The 17,130-nt window shown below is 49.6% G+C and overlaps 1 protein-coding gene across 1 annotated transcript in view; it reads right to left on the bottom strand.

Moving 5' to 3' along the window:
• The window catches only part of CACNA1G (calcium voltage-gated channel subunit alpha1 G), a 146,357-nt gene that overhangs the window by 55,236 nt on the left and 73,991 nt on the right, over positions 1-17,130 (bottom strand). The window contains 8 exon segments of the mRNA XM_039562007.1: positions 1,195-1,641; positions 1,771-1,958; positions 2,524-2,617; positions 5,381-5,449; positions 9,598-9,753; positions 10,445-10,559; positions 11,678-11,863; positions 12,393-12,544. Coding sequence (XP_039417941.1) covers positions 1,195-1,641; positions 1,771-1,958; positions 2,524-2,617; positions 5,381-5,449; positions 9,598-9,753; positions 10,445-10,559; positions 11,678-11,863; positions 12,393-12,544 — 1,407 coding nt within the window.

Raw genomic sequence — 17,130 nt, 5'->3', positions numbered from 1 at the left:
TTAAAAAGCAGGTTATGACAATCAGTAAAAATCCCAGGCTGAGGATCCATGCTGGAGATGTAATGGGATAATGGCTTTTTGCAAAGGCGGTCACAGCTGAGTGACTCCATTCTGCCAGCACTAACTCTCCTTCTCCTCCCGTAAGGAACAGAGGACTCGGGAGCCAACGCTGCCTCTCACTTCCCTTCATATCATCCCAGTTCCATTTTCATTCAATAAACTCCGTGCAAAAGAGTAAAATCACGTCTACAGTCTGCAGCTTTCCTGTTCTCAGAACAGCCCTGCTACCATCACATGTCTCTGCCCAAACCCTACCCGCTCCCCCAACAGAAACAGAGTCACCCCTGGGGATGACACATCAGACCATCACATTTTTAAATCTGGGAACAAGGTATAATCAAACAAAGAGGTAACCTGGGAAGAGCAGGAAACACTCCAAAACTGGCCCCAATGGACACGTGACAGCCGGAACTGCGACACCCTTGTACCCAACTCAAGCCCCACTCTGCCAGTCATGCAAACAACTTTGGAAAAGCAGCCAGATTCCCTTTTTTCCCCCTTAAGATACAAACATCCACGTGAAAAAAGGATCAGGAACCCTCATCCCTTCCCTGCACTTGCAGTCTTTTCAGCTAATATTTCCTAAATGCCACTTTTTGGACCTGTGAAAGAGACACTCATCGGTGAAATGCCTCTTCAGATGGAAATTAATGCAGAGCCTCTGAAATTATCACCATCTCCATGGGACTAATGCTGCCATGGGAATGGGGGACCAAGCCTTGCCCTTTCATTGTCTACAGAAATTTTCTGCTGCTGGTGTGGGGGCACAAAACTGAATAACAGACAGAAAGCAGGGAGAGTTACTTGTTTTGCTTAAAAAAAAAAAAGGAAAAATGAACACAGAAAAGCATGTGTACTAAATAGATAGCCTTCACTCTGCACGATTTAGTGGAACCTGGGCAGTTCTGCCCTGATGTCTCCATCATGAGCCATCTGATACTGCCCTGTAACACTTAATAGGACACCAACCCCATTTCTGAGAGCATCCACTGCCCAGAAACCTTCTGGGTGACTCTGGTCTGGTCTGGCGGTGATGGTGAGACCTAATCCCTTTTGCACCCACTTGTGCACTCGGGGACAAGCTTTGCTTTGACAAGTCAAAAAGCCCAAAATGAGCACGTGGCACTTCCTTACCATGTTGCCTTCATCATCGCCATCATCACCATCCTGGTGGGGCTCATCCAGGTGGAGCTGGTGCAGCAGCAGACCCGGAGAGGTCCTCCCATTGCAGTCCTGGTGCTCAGAGGCAGAGGTTCTGGTGCTGTGCATGCTGCTGGTCCGGTACAGGGAAGGCACCTGCAGGGTATCCTGGAGGTCAAAGGACCCTTTTGTTTCCAGCGACTCCATGCGGTGAGGCAAAGAGCCATTGAAGCTGCCGGCCCGGCTGGAGTGCTCCTCATCCGAGCTGTCCCCTTCCTCGGAGCTCTCCTTCCCCTCCCCGGACAGGAGGGACCTGCGCTCGCCGCTCTGCCCCCGCCGCTTGAGGCTGGGGGCCCGGCCGATGCTGTTCCAGCTGGAGCGGCGGCTGTTCCAGGAGCTGCTGGCACGCCAGGGACTGTGCGGGGAGCTGCGGGTGCTGGGCTGCGGGAAGGACAGGGACAGGGAGCGCATCAGCCCCGTGTCACCCGCCCCAGGCCGGCGGGGGCGGCTGGATGGACGGACAGCCCCACGGACGCACTGAACATCCGCAGGAGGAGGTGATGCGAGTACCGGGGACTTGAGCTCGTAGGCAGCCGCGGGGTCCATGGAGACGCCGCTGGCCCGGCGGGACTCGTGGCCCTGAGCCGCGTCCCCGAACACGGCGCTCTTGGGCATGGGCATGGGCGTGGCGGCCGTGTGGATGATGAGCGGCGGGGTCAGGCTCTTCTTCAGCTCCGGGTGGTCGCTCAGGGCCATCACTGGAAGACACAAGCGGGTTTTAGGTGTCACACCTCAAGGGGGAACACCTACAGCCTGCTCGTGGGGAGGCAAAGCTGCTGCACAGGAAGGGCTCTGCTCTGAGCATCAGGGGGATGTGGGCCAAAAAACCCTTCTGGAGAATTGGGTCGTTCAGCCCAGCAGGGGGATGTCAAACAGGAATGGGATCAGGTGTCAAAGGGATCAGTGTCAGCGGTAGAGGAGAGCACACCCAAAATGTCGCCTGCTGCCCCTCAACCTCCAATCAAACACCCACCAGCTCCAACCCTGGAACTTCCTGCCCGCTCCCTCCATCCTCTTTCTCCAAACTCCTCCAGCAGAGGAGGAGACCAGACCTCTGGCTTGGTGAGGAAATTACAGTTCGAATGCAATCATGTCTCTCCCTGCCTGCATCCCACAATCCCACCCCGAGCGTGCTGCAAAGTCAAGCATGACACAACGGGGACCTACAGCATTTCCTCTAGGAGGGTTTTTTCCTTTCGGACACACTGTTTGCACTGTTTTCCTTTCTGTGGAAGGGCCTGTCCTCCCGGGGTTATTACTCACAGGCTGGATTTGACAAGTTTTTCTTAAGTCCTCCCTCCTCTTCCAGGCTGCGGGGGAAGAGATCCCCCTCGGAATCGGACTTGGAAGCATCACCCTGGAGCAAAACAGAAGGCTTCAGCAAGGAGGCTGAGAGGCCACAGTGCATGGACAGCCCTCTGCAAAAATGGATTCCCGTGTCCAACACCACACCTACGGATCCACTGAACTGGGTACCACGATGCAACATCACCTTCCACAGAATGACGCATGCACAGGTTTATACCACAGACTAATTAACCTCCTCCCAGGAAGACGGATTGCCTCTGGCTCCAAACACGGTCCCAGAAAGGGATCAGGAGAAAAAACAAACTATTGCTTAATTTGTGCTGCTGGAATTGCATATGTGGCAGATGTTAGGGAAGGACAGATATCAATGAGCAATTTGAGGACAAAAGATGATCCTACTAAATCTCTCTGAATTTACACACCTAAAACTCCCTGGGTGTGGCTCTTCCTAGTGATGCTTTGATGGAGCAATCCAGGGTTTGGAAAGGGCACAACAGACCCCGAATTTCCAACGTGACAAATGTGCACGTGTCCATGGACGCCCCATCAGCACAGAGAGGATCCAGGTGGCAGTACCCAACATCGGCTGCCACAAGGGGCCCTTTCCCTCCCAGCTGCCACACACAAGAGGAGCGGGAGTTTTGGGGATTTATGCTGGATCATTTGGGGGGTTTAAATTCTGCTGTATCATTTCAAACGTCGGTGGTTGAGCGAGACCTGCCTGCTCTGACAGGTGCCCATCCTCAGGCAGAGGAAGATGATGCTGACCATTGCTCTCAACGTGGTGCCTGGGCTCTTGCTCAGTCTTGTGGCACAGACCCTGATTCTGTCCACTGGCACTGCAGAAAGGCACTTAGGGTGTGGTATAGTCAGGATACACCTAAGAGGGGCAGAGGTGCTCGCCAGAACGATTGATACCCATCCAAAAAGAGGAGGATTCATGGCTGAAACCACTGCTCTGGCAAAGGGCACCAAGCCCTGTCACAATGGAGGAGAGGTGGGAAGGGGGGGAAGATGCTGGGATGGGAGAAGCCAAGCAGACCCTCACTTCAGCAGTGAGAGCCCAGGAGCCCCAGAAAACCCCACCAAGGCTAAGCTGCATCCCCAGGAGCCCTGGCCAGCACTGCTGAGGTTTGGTGCTCGGGTACCTGTTGATTGTAAAATCTCAGAAGGACCCAGCATGGGACAGGAGGAAGAGATGAATCCAACATAGGTCAGTGCCCTGCACCCCATTTTTAAGCAAAACCCCAGAGGGATGAGCCCCAATACTCTTCCCCTATTTAGTGTGGGGTCACTAAACTGTTAAAGATATTTTTTCCAGGCACACTGGACACTCTGAGATATTTTCAAGGCAAAAGAAAGTGTGACGTGAAGTGTTGGCTCAAAATTTCCTCTCCTGAGGATCCAGGACTTCCGTGATTTTCAGGGAAGCTCCTCCTGCAGGACACAGTCTGAGAAGGTCAGGAATGCACCTTGCAAGGGGGAGCAGTAAAGTCAGGCTGGCCTGAGCTTTGCTGGAGTCAGATCCAGTCTCTGTGTGAACAGGGGCTCCAGCTGGCTCCAGGTATGCTCCCCACGGAGGCTCCCAGCTCAGCCTGTCATCAGGCCTGCCAGGAATTACTCATTCTCCCTAATGAGTTTTTAAAAAGAAATAAATAATGGGAAGAATTTGACGTGATTTGTATTCCTGGAGTGCTCTTCAACAGTCCCAAGGAAAGTTTTAAAGGGGCACAGTGAGACATGTGCCGAGAGGGAAAATCAGAGCTATGTGGGGACTTCCCACCCCCTTCCCCAGCACCAAACCCCACGTCTGGAGGGCAGTGAGCATCCCCTCCCAAACACCACGTGCCAGACTCAGGACGGTGCAGGCAAACATCTCGCAGCCGGCGCTGCTGCCCGTTACCTGTTCTTGCACTCCCAGTTTGCCTTTCTGGATAGAAAAGGGGTTATGAGAGAACAGGGAGTTAAAATCCTTTTGGGAAACGAGTGGATGTCAGGCTGGACCAGGCAGTACAACGGCTAAACCAGCCTGTACCAAAAGGGACTGACACACTGGGATACGAGGGGAAAGGGCTTTTGGGCTGAGGGAAAAGCCAGGCTTCTTGGAAAGGACAGAAAGGGAAGGGAGTGGTGAAGAGAGAGATGAGGTTGGCAGAAGGGTGAGGTTTTGGGGTGTGCTGTGCTTCGGAGATCCACGGCTTCCTCAGAGCTGAAGGGAACCATTTCGCATCCTGTAACGTGGCATCCCGCTGGCAATCCCAGCATTCCCACCGGCCTTCCTGGGACACGCCACAGTGCAGCTGCTGCCATCCTACCCTGTCCTGCAGAGCACAGGGCTCCCACACACACGTCAACACACACACACCTATCAAAACAGGTTTGATTCCAGGTCCCTTCACTCCTGGGCATCCTCCCCCGCCTGTGTGAGGGAGCCTTGGCAGGCGTGCCCAGCAATCAGCATCACCATCCACATCCCCAGGATGTGACTGTGCCATGTGGCAGCCCCTTGGGGAGCCTTCCCCAGGGCAGGCATCCAGACAGGGGTCAGCGAGAGCTGTTGGCTGGAGCCACATCAGCCACTTTGAAGCACCCACCTTAATTTACCTGGCTCGCTCAAAGAAGGAAGGGACTTAAAATCAGGGCTGACTTGACAATGAGGGTGACAAAAAGGAAAGAAAAACCAAAAACCACTTCCAAAAGACCCAAATAAACCCCAAAAGAATGACAGCTACTACGATGAGAACAGCACCACGGTGTGTGACCAGGCACCACGAGAGACAAGCACGGTGGCGGTGGGATGTGCTGTACGTACCCCCGACGAGTCGACAGGCAGCTGAATACAGCTTAACTGCCCACTCGCTTCTTCTCGCTTGGAGATCTCCTGAAGGAGAAACGGGGGCAGGGAGGGGGGAGGAAGGGGAAGGTGGGGTTCAATTTTCACAGTTTCAACAGCAGGACTGAGTGGGGAATCAAAAAACACACAAGAAGAGGGAGGGAAGGAGAGGGGAAGGGGGAGGAGGGCAGTGTGTGGCCACGATGGAGAGCCAGGCACTGGATCCGTTCTGCTCAGCACAGGGAGAGAGTGGGTAGAGAGAAGCCCTTTGAAGGGACCAGCCCTACACCCTTTAAATTAAGTGTTTCGAACAGAGCTTGCTTCAGCTCCTAAGTGATAATTGTGCTAATGAAACACCAGCTAATAATTGAAAACATGACTTTTTTTTTTTTTTGCAGCTGTATAATAGCATCTTTATTTATTACGCCTTCATTAAGCAGCAATGGAGGCTTTTAATGAATGTTTGATTAACACAATATCAGTGCTCTTGTAGGTGAAATACCTAATTTCAGGAGAGACACAGTCCCTCCTCAGCCCTGTTGGTGGAGACACCCATTTAAATCAGCAGTTTAAACCAGGGGTCTGCAGCCAGAGGGGCACAGCCCCATCCTGAGAAATTCTGCCACCCCCAGGACCCCAACATCATTTCACAGCACCAGAAGTCAGCCTTTCCCTTCCCACTTGGAAACCACACATAATTTTTCACCTTGCTGTGTTTCCCCTTGCTCGAGTGGCTCTCCCCATATTCCTCAGCACTTTCCAGCAGTGTGGTGGTGCCTGGTCCTGTCCCACAGGGTGGGAGGGGGTTCCATGCTGCAGCAGGAGGGCACAGATTGTCCCACCAGCTGAATTTATTGCCTACAGGGCAATGGATCTTTCCTCTGGTTGCTAAATGGTTACAAAACTCATCCCAGCCTAGGCTGGGATTAAGAGGTTAAGGATTTGCCAGCAATGTGATGGACACTTAGCTTAAAGTCTTTGCTTGTAACAGAGAGAGACATGGAAAAGCCATCGAAAGGGAAAAGATGGAAACTTTTCCTTTCACAAGGAAAATCCCACTGAAGCCGATAGGAATGCAATAGGCAAGGGATGCAAGAAGAACACCATCCAAAATCTCCCCTGCAGGAGGAGGGGCTGCTCCCCCTGGTGAAAGCCCAGAAGTTGAACATCCGTATTTCCCCAAGGAAGCAGGTAATGTCCTGCAGAGAAAAGGATGGAGAGGCTGGAGGACCTGGGGTGCCAGGGAGGGAGCGGGGCACAAAGGAGGGGGAGGATCAAACCCACGAGTGAGGACAGGTGGGGACAACAGGACACAAACTGGGAGGATTACCAGTGCAAGAATACACCTTGGAGATAATACTATTAGGAATTCCCTTGGGAGAGGAGCTTTATGCCTGACTAAGGGGAGTAATTCCTTTCTTCAGGGAGAAGTCTCCAAGGCAGGGACCTGAGTGGTCAGGCAGCAATTTCCACTTAGCAGCTTGATCAAACGGAGTCCTCTGCTCACCTCCTCCTCACCAACACCAGAGTCCAGTTCAATCAGGGAACGTGCAGTCAAAAAGAACCACGTGGTAAAAAGTCCTGCCTGTGCCTCTTGCATGAGAGAAGCTGGTTACCAAATTAAAGGCAAAAATGGGGGAAAAAAAACCCACCTCAATCCTGCAAAATATATTGCTCTGTATTTAAAGTTTGGAAAAGGCCCTTTTAGTTTTTCAGCTGCTTATAGTCATCTGCTGCCTGGCAACTGGGGCTGCAAAGCCATGCACTAAAATTAACGAGGTGCTTGTGGATTGAGGAAAGGCACTCAAGGACCAGGGAGATAAAGGCAGCAGCCCCAGGATTGTGTTTCAGCCCAGAAATCTGAAGGAGAATGGAAAAAAAAACCCAACAAACTCAACTCAGAAGAGTCAAGTGCAGTCACGGGTGGGAGACACTGGGGTTTGTTTACAGTGAGAGATGATCTCTCTATTAATTCTGCTTAGGAGAGGATCCTCTCTGTGCTGGCTTGCAAAAACCAGAACGTGATCTGTTCGCAAAGCTACACCAGCAAAGCTGAATAAACATAAACCAGCAAGGCCAGACCTGGGGCCCAACCTCCAGAGATGTTTGCTCCCTGTCTGCTGCAGGAAACCTGGACTGAGCCGAGGGATCTCTTGGTGTCATTGCACTTCACTGGAAGAATGTAGAGGACTCAGAATAACGAGGATGTGGAAGGGAGATTATTATTAAAAAGCTATCATCAGTGCCTGAGATATAAAATAGCAGTGTAATCAGAGTCACAAATTATAGAAATATGGTGTGAGTTTGCTAAAATTGCCATTGCTGGACAGAACTGGCAAACCAGCTCTTCAGGGCTGCTCTGGTTCCTGGTCCCTGTGCCCACCTCAATACTGGCATGAGCATCACTGGCTTCAGGCTGTCCCAGTGCTGTCCAAAATCAGAGGTTCCTGCCTGATTTACACAGCCCTAAAAGCATATTTCAGCTCATACAGATATCCTGGAGCTGGCTCAGACCAGCCCAGCACTGCCCTGGCAGAGGAGAGGTGGGGGCAGTGGATGCAGCAGCCCAGCTGCAGCAAATAGCCAAGAGCAAATTTCAGGAGTGCTGCAGGCACTTCCCTGACTCCAGAGTAGCCATACTCTCAAGGACATCATTACTGGAATAAAACCACAACACATTAAGGCAGGCCATGACTTTACAGGGAGTTGCACCATGGCACAGGTGGCCACAAGGCAAGGGATAATTTGCTGCCCAGGAAGAGGCATGCTGCAGTGGTAGAGCAGGAGCATGCTCCCCCATGGGAAAGCAGGCTGAGCCAAGGGGCAGAGGAGTCAGCCTCCCTCGAGGGCCAGGGGCTGGCAAAGGGGCTGCTGCATTTAAAGGCTGTATCCTTTTCTCTGCACAGTGGGTGCACCAGGTGTGCATCTCCTGTGCTGGTGACCTTCAAAGATCAATTTGCCAGACTGAACAAAGGTTGGGTTTCGAAGCTGTCACCAGGAGCAGACAAGGAGCTTTGTACCTCTTCTCACTCAGGCACGGGAACATTTTTGCTATTTGAGAGAACTGGGCAAGGGAACATTTTGCTCTTCTAGAGAACCCAGCAGTGATTGTCCCTTTGGCTGAATGGTGGGGGGCATTTACAGACAGAAACAGCTACAACAGTAACAATTAAAAAAGAAAAGCACCAGCACGGAGACAGACGATATAAAAAAATATTTCTTCTTGTTATGTCCTGGTATGACTCCATTAATTTAACTCCAGACTTCAAAAATAGTAATGATCTGTTTGTAGGGTGGCAGGATATTATAATACACATACAACAAATCCTAAATAATATTTATTCACCCCAGAATGCTTATAAAAATCAGAGATAGAGTGTAGAAGCACAGCCCATACAAGCAGACCCCAGTGAGGAGTTTTAGGTTATATTTACATCTCCAACCAACCATCCAGGCAGGGTGTAAGGGTCCCCTCCCCTTATGGGGGTTCTTCAACAGCTGAAAAGTTTTTTGCAGGGAGAAGGTGGGCATCACAGGTCCCCCACTCTGAGGGGGACTAGGTGACATGCACACCCACTCCAAGCTGGACAGTCGGATTGGCAGTAGGATGGAAAAAAAGGTTGAGCTCAAGCCTATGTTCCCCTCAAAGCCTCCAGAAACCCAGGATGTCTCATGGAAGCTCCCATTGTGAGGGAGCAGATGGCAGAGATCAGAAATCATATACTTTAAAATATGCAGAGCATTGCAGGGCTGGAAACTGGAAGAGCTCCATGAACGCATACCATGAAAAAAGATAATCGTGTCACTAATCTCTTACCAGCCTGTGTAAGTTTTCAGGAGGGGCCTTTAATCTGGATGACAAACACGGGGAAAACTGTTTCAAAGAGACTGTCATAGCAGCAATCCCATCCGCAGTGCCTGACTCACCCCTCAATTCCCACTCCTGCATTAATGCTAACAATGCTTTTCATTTAAGCCCTTCATTTAGAGGGTTTGCTGTATTAAATTGCACCATGGCTACAGAAATAAAAAAAGAAGAAAAAAAAAACCATAAAAAGAAGACCTAATATTTTACCCCACATTTTCCCCATACCACTTCTGTCAAGGTATTGCTGTCCGCCTCAGAAATCAGATTCCAGGATCTGGAGGCCCTGAAACTTGAGAAGAAAGCAAAGGCACGAGCATGAGGACATTACCTCTGTCTGGAAACCCTCTACCAGGATGGCCACCAGCAGATTAAAGAGAACGTAATTCCCAAACGTCATGAGAGCGATGAAGTAGAGAGCAGCCCAGGATGAGGTGGAGGCCATCCCATTGTAAAGGACCTTGTTCCAGTCTTCCTGGGTCAAAATCTGCAGAGGAAGGGTATCAGGACTGTGGAGATGCTGGAGGATAGCATGCTGGGTATCCACGCTCTGGATAGGCCAGACAAGCTTTTAGGGTATCCACTGTAGCTGTAACCACAAGAGGATAAATCCCTTCTGAGCCACAGAAGACCAGAGGACCAGAGTGACTGTGATTCCTAACCACCAGCAAGGACCCTGTGCAAAGTGCCCTGACCATCCCCCATGTCCAGGGACAGCCATAAGGGAGGGTAACATCACACTGGTCAGACCTTTCCTTTGGTCAGTCAAAATGACTAAAAGTCCTCCACAGATCCCAGAGTTACAGGGCCCAGAGCTGCTAGAAAAAAAACCCCTGCACATATCAGCTATAAACCAGATTCCATTATTTGTCGAAATACCACTGCAAATGGTCCTGATCTCCTCCTTTCCAACCTTTCCCTCTACATTTACTTTCACCCACCCAGTCCATCTTGTGTGCAAACACAAGAGCCTCCTGCCTTGGCAGCCCCTCCTCACCAGGATTCTGATTTGGTCTGGAAAACAGTCTGAAAGCCCCCGTAAACCTGCACTTGTGGTTCTGGGTTATCTCCTTTCCACGGCATGGAGCTTCACTAAGCTCCGTCAGATGCGTTGGGAAACAACCCCAGTCTTTGCAGTCCCAAAATGCCCATCAGCTGTGGCATTTTCCATTTTGTACCTGGAAAACAGTGACGATGGCCCAGAGCAAGGAGTCAAAGTTCTTCCTGTCGGGCAGAGTGTCACCATCCCGCTCCGAAGCAAACTTACAGCCAAAGAGGTGCATCCCCAGGATGCTGCAAATGACAGGAAGCAGGGGCTCAACAATAGGACCACCACACAAATCAGTAATCACACAGCAGGGTGACCGTCTCCTGATTTTACCTGGGTAATTCCTTTTTATGTTTTTTTTAAAAAGATGGATCCTTTGTTCGCTGAAAAACATGCCTTGAGATCACGCAAACCAGTTGTGAATTTAGGTCAAATCTGTCAAGGAGTTTCAACCAAAAAGTATGTCTGCTCCTTATTTTTCTTCTGCTTCATTTTTTGTTAGTCAAAACATTGTCTTTCAACATTTTCTAAACAAAATGTTTTGACTTTCTGTTTTGCAATGACACATTTTCAGCAAAATATGCTTCAATTGAATTAGGAAGACAAAAAGGGTTTCTGTGAAATGCCTGAGTAAGACATATCAGGGGACTCAAAACAGCTTTTTCAATTTTGACAGGAGAACAGAATACCTTTCATTACGGATAGATACTAAAGGAATAATCTGCTTTTCCCTGCTCTCTGCCAGTAACCTGAATAATCAAATTATTTACAGCTCTACTGAGCACCACAGCTGCAAATGGCAGTTTTGGAGTCTCACTGGAAGAAGGGACATTATCCCCTGGAAGAGACTGGCTCTCTTCAGCCTTCCCAGTGCCTGCATTGCTCAAACACCACAGTTGGCTGTAGAAGGAGAAAGGCTCCTCTCAAAATCTAGACCAAAATCTAAAAATACAGGGCTACGCCAACCCTGTTTCTAACATTTCTACTTGTCTGAAGACGAGGCCATGAAAAAGCACAAGCACTGCCACGTCTGACATTTTTTTAGGAACATCATCCTCTCCTTGGCAATATTTTTAGTACCAGGCTTTCTGATAGTTGGTATGTAACAGGATTGCTGTCTTGGGGTGATGTCAAGGAATCATCCAGCCTGAAAGATTTTCTTTGTAAACCATTTTGCAAAGACAAACGTCTCATTGGGCCAACTGAGAGAATTTAGGGCAGCAAACCACAGCCAGCAATGCTGTTCCTGGGACCGTTCAGCTCAGCCGTGTCTTGGTATGGACTCTGTCATCTCCTCATCCCACAACAGCATCCCACCTAAAAACTCAGAGCAACCTCAGGACAGGGAATGGGAAATGCTCACCTAAAGATGAAGATGAAGAGCATCAGCAACATACAGAAGGTGGCCACGTTGTCCATGGTCTTCATGAGGACGACAAGCTGGCGTTGCAGGGCTGGCATGAAGCGGACCAGCTTCAACACCCGCATGAGACGAAAGGTGCGCAGGACCGAGAGCCCCCCGCCCTGCTGGCCCACGATCTCCCACACGCTGAGGACAAAAAAGGTCAATGCAAGGTGACAGGACAATGCCTTGTGCAAAGGCCCGGAGGAGAGAAAGTGAAGGGAAGGTGAAATGCAGAGAGAAGAGAGATAGAAAGTGGGCAGAGATGTGCTGCCAATGCCTGCGGTGATCTGGACTCTGTCCAGGCTTGCAAAGAGCAGAGCCCCACTTGAGTGTCAAAAATACGCCTGGAAATCAGTGACTGCAGCTGCAGGGGCAATTATAGCTTTTGCATGTGCCAAAAAACCAGAGATACTTAATCAGGGACTGGTTGTGCCATTTGGATTCCAGGCTGTCCCAGGACATCGGGACTGATAGCTTTCTGCTTGGGCCTCTCTCTAAAATGACCATAAAATCATCCCAAGATATGTATTAGCAATCATGTCTAAGTGCATTAATTACAGAGGGAAGTGTAAAGTGTCACAGGAAGGTATTTATGCCAACTCTCCATTACTTTCTGTTTAATTAAACAGCTAAATGAGGAGAAACACACATAAAGAAAGCTCAAGGTTTGTACCTAATCACCACAATGATCCCATCAAAGATGTTGTATGGATTCTTAATGTAGCCAAAAGGACCATAAACAAGGACTTTCAGCAGCATCTCCAGGGCAAAGAGACTTGTGAAGACGATGTTGCTGATCTCCAGGGCATTGGTAAGTTCCTCTGGCTGGGGAAAGAAGAGAAGGAAATTGAGGAAACAAACAGCACAGCTCCATATCCAAAAATCACATGTGGAAACACAACAAACCCCAATACTGCAAGTGTGAGAATACTGATGCTAATGATGTGGTGAGAAAATGGCAATAGCTCACTCAAAGCCCAGGAGATGGAAGGAAAATACTTTCAGCGTGTTTAAGGTTTAGAAGTCCATTGTAATTTCAGCAGGTAAATCCAGACATGGACTTCACGTTAATCAGAGCTTTAGTACCACCTCAGGAGGTTTAGGCAGAAGTGGCATGTACTGAGGCTTAATGCTCTGACATCCCCCACACTGATTCTCCTTATGCAGAAGGGAAAGTCGGGCCATTTTCTCACGTAAATATCCCTTTAGGGCCTGTCTTTTTATTTAGTAGCTCATCAAAAGATTTGAGCTAAGATTTTTCAAAAGCAGAGATCTGAGGTGATATAACCAGGATGGCTCAAAAAAAAAAAATCTCATTACTCAAAAAAAAAATCTCATTATCAGGAGGCCCCAAATCTGCAACAGAGGAAGGACCTGATCCTGGCATTCCAAACGGGCAATCTGAAAACAGAGGTATGAAAAAACCCCAAAAACTTAACAAACACACTCCTGGTAATCTCAGACCTAAATTAACACCTTTTATGTTTTTTTAGCACGCTGCACAGAGGGTTCCCAACAATGCCTGCAGATGCCCAGCGCCGCGCTTTTCCCGACGGGTGGGCGGGCATTATCGGAAAACATATGGCAGAAGACAAAACCCGGTGGTGTAGTCTGTGTAGGACCAGTCAGTGGCAAAGACAGGATCCACATATCAGATCCCTTCTCCCCGTTCAACCCCAACACATGGCCGTGGCTGCACCTTTCTGCTGCAAGGCTTCATTAAAATCAGGAGCTGACGCTGCGCTGGCAGACGGCGGTGGGGTCACAGCAGCGGCGCTGAGGTGGCGCGGGGCAGTGGGCTGGCACAGCTCACCTCACACCTCACACACAGCGGCTGCGAGGCTCCCCTGGGGCAGTTTGGCACTGGCTGGTCTAAATCCCCACTTGTGGCTTTAGATGCCTGGACCATAACCATGGTGGGTTATGGCCAGATGTGCACGTTCACAGCAGCCACGCTATGAGCAGAAGACAATGTGCCACACATGCAGTTGACTGCACCTTCCACTTACATGAAACACATTCATGACTGGCCAAAAACTTCCTGTGATAGACCAGGAGCTGCCACACCACAGCACAGGCTGTAGGGTTTGACTTGAGGTCACCCAACCCTGACACCATGAGAGCAGAGAGCTCAGGGACAGAGTCAACACTTGCTCATCCATGCCTCAGAGCCCCAAAAAACTACGGCGACCAAAGGGTTCATAGATACATGCTGGGAAAAAACCCACATAAATCCATGCAGGCATTTGAATCTTTGTTTCCAAGGGTTAAACTACTCAGGCCCAGCCTTTGCAGCTCAAGTTCCTCCAACCCAGCTTGAGGGTAGATGGGGACCCAAATTGGTGTGGTGTTATCTCAGCACAGTAGTGAATCCCTGAGGACTTGCACAGATATTGGAAGGAGCTTGTGATGACAGAGGATAGCAAAGGGGAAAACAGCAGCATTTAAAAGAAAATGTAATAAAAAAGAAAAAAAAAAGGTGTTGAACACAACTTATACCTCAAATATCCTTGCTGAAAAACAGATCCCTTGGCTAGAGCTTGCCAAACACGCCATGCACACAGCCCAAATCACCTGCTCACTGATCTACAGCTAAAATACAAATGCTGCAGCTCCTGATATTAAATTCGGCTGTGGTTTAATGCCGTAATACCTATGGGAACACCCAGACACAGGGTAATAAATAGGCCAAGAACTTACATGTCAAGTTGTACCTCAGGACAATTTGCAAGAGCTGCAATTCTACATTACTCACAAAAAAATGCCAACTCATTCATGAGTGCCCCAGCGCCGAGGCAGGCTGTGCTGTTATCAGTACCGCAGTGATACGGCTGGAAAGAAGACGTGGTCCTGGAAGCTTTCCTTCTCATCCATCAGCACCACTAACCTGGACTCTGAAGGCTGATTTCCACCCTCTGTTCCCCCTCTGCAATGGTGCTGTCAAATCTAACTGGCCCTGCAGGCACAACCCAGTTAAACCCCTTGCCCAGCATCTCCCGCAGCCACAACATCCCTTCCTCGTGGGGGCTGACATGGAAAACCCAACAGCACTGGAAGGGTTGACATGTTAATAGCATGGATTCATGAAACTTTGGACTTCATGGGTACTTTCTGGTCAGAGATGTTTTTGGAACGTGCAAATCCAGATGGGAGGTGCTGGCAGGGCATAGCTGGGTGATGTGGGGAGGCAGAGGGGGAGCAGCACTTACACAGAAACTCTCCCAGGACCCCCGGCACACACTGGAGGAGCCATGATCCCTCTGGCCCATGAAATTTCCCTCCCAGACCACCCAACTCAGGAGATATCCAACACCCAAATAGCCCTGGCACTGGCTTGGGAATGCTATGGGACACAGCAGTGACAAATCCTTCTGCCTCCCACTGCTTCACCCCAAAAAAGCTGCCTGCCCCCCCACTCCTCCTCCACACACTCCTTTTCACTTCTCTTGCATGAAACAGGTTTTATTAGCTGAGACACTGGGCAGACATAATAAAAATGAAGAGTGGGAACTCCTGAACCAGAGGTGAGAATTAATATCCAAAAATCTAAGATTAATGGCCAAACTGGGTTGAAATAGAAAGGGAAGACTTCCCTTTCATGCATCCAGGAGAAGAGAAGAGTCTCCAGAGCAGCCTGAAGCTCTGCTGGGGTGGGCAAGCTGAGCATCTACTGGAAGCACACCCCACTCTGACCTGGCTGAAATCAGCTGAGCTATTTTCCTTTGGGAAACTACACATCCCTAAACAGTTGAGATGGGGCGATGCAAATTACTTGGGGGATTTCAGAGCCATCTGTGGAGCAGGGCAGCCCCCCAAGACCCTCAGTCCCACTCAGGGGTCCCCAGGGCAGCTCATGAGTCCCCTGAAGCAGCTCAGCATCCCTTTCAAGGGACACAGAGCTGAAGCTGGTCCATGGGGCACCCCTGCCATAAGCACCACTGGGATTTATTTGTACCAAGAGAGGGGGGCTGTTATCATGATCCTGCCCCGGGGAATCCCAGCCAGGCAGTGGGGATTCAGACCCTTCTGAGAATGCCAGATATGGGATTTTCATTCAGCCACAGATGTATATAGATAATAAGATTATTTATAAGATGCTTCTACTCTAGAGAAATCACAAATATGTCTGAGACCTCTTTCCTGAGACAGCATTACAGTACAGCAGGAACATGATTTTCTCTCCCATGGGAATTGAAATTATCATCCCATCCCAAAAAGGAATTCAGAGTTTCAGACTTAGCAAACTAAAACATTGCACAAAATCTTGGAGGCTCTACCCTCTATTTCAGTCCCCAATCCTTTATCCCTTGTGCTCTGTACTGTAAATCAACCAAAATTGAAAAACATAAATAAAAGTCAGCTTGAAGAAGAACATGGAACTTTTTGTTCCCCAACTGTCCAAATGGACATTTTAAACACCTCAGACAACATATTCCAATAAAGTTGGGGGGTTTTTTGAGGCCAGTTCACTGAAACTGCTCCTTTCCCATGAACAGCTTCAAATGTGATAAACTGCCATTTTCTGACAATAACTGTCTCATCAAAACACTATCGACCAGCTCTAGACATGATGTACCTGAGAGAGTCACTGACTCCTGGCACACAACCAGCTCCATGGATCCTCGCTGGGCTGTGAGGAAAAGAGCTGGCAAAAATCACTCAGATTTTCTCTCTGAGGGCCACAACACAGCACCTGGAGGAAGTAACATCCTTCCTTTGACTAAATGATATATTGTGGGGAAAAAAAAACCCTCCAGGATCACCTTAAAAAAAGGACATTTTTCAGGAAGCAGAACTTGAGGTGCAGAGCCTGGGGTTTCTATCCAGCACAAAGCCTCTACCCACCACCCCCATTACAGCACAGCTGCCACAGCCTCAGCTTCTCCATTAAAAGAAGAGTCTGCTAATTCTCTCATCAGTAGCAGCAGTGCCTAATTAAAAGGAAAGCATCCTATGATTAAACGAGCAACACCCAGAAAGAGCGAGATCCAAGCATAATTCAGCTGTGGTACAAAACGCCAGCTCTGCCAACGAGCCCTCAGTAAATACCGAATTTTGTTTCCAGGACATCTCGCCTTGCTGGACACACAGACGTGTTGTCCTGGATAAATCATTCCCTGTTAGCCTTCTGTTTGTGTAGTGTCGATTTGTTGATGTACCAAACAGCACATTGACAAGTTGTGGCAGCACATGAAACCGGAGCAGACAGGGCAGTGTCGCTCAGAAAACACCGCATCAGGGGCGGCGGGAGGATGCGAGCCCTGGGCACACACCCAGACCTGACCCTGCCTGGCAGGGGGAAAGCGTGGCAGCCAGGAGGGCATGCTCTCTGCACCCTGCCTGGAGGATTCAGGCAGGGCCGTCTGGCACCAAGCAGGGCACTGCCAGGGGGGATGGGAGGAGGCAAGGGA

This window comes from Corvus cornix, chromosome 18 (genome assembly GCF_000738735.6).
Source record: "Corvus cornix cornix isolate S_Up_H32 chromosome 18, ASM73873v5, whole genome shotgun sequence".
Classification (NCBI taxonomy): domain Eukaryota; kingdom Metazoa; phylum Chordata; class Aves; order Passeriformes; family Corvidae; genus Corvus; species Corvus cornix.
The sequence above is the reverse complement of the archived record's forward strand: the minus strand, read 5'-3'. Positions and strand labels throughout refer to the sequence as shown.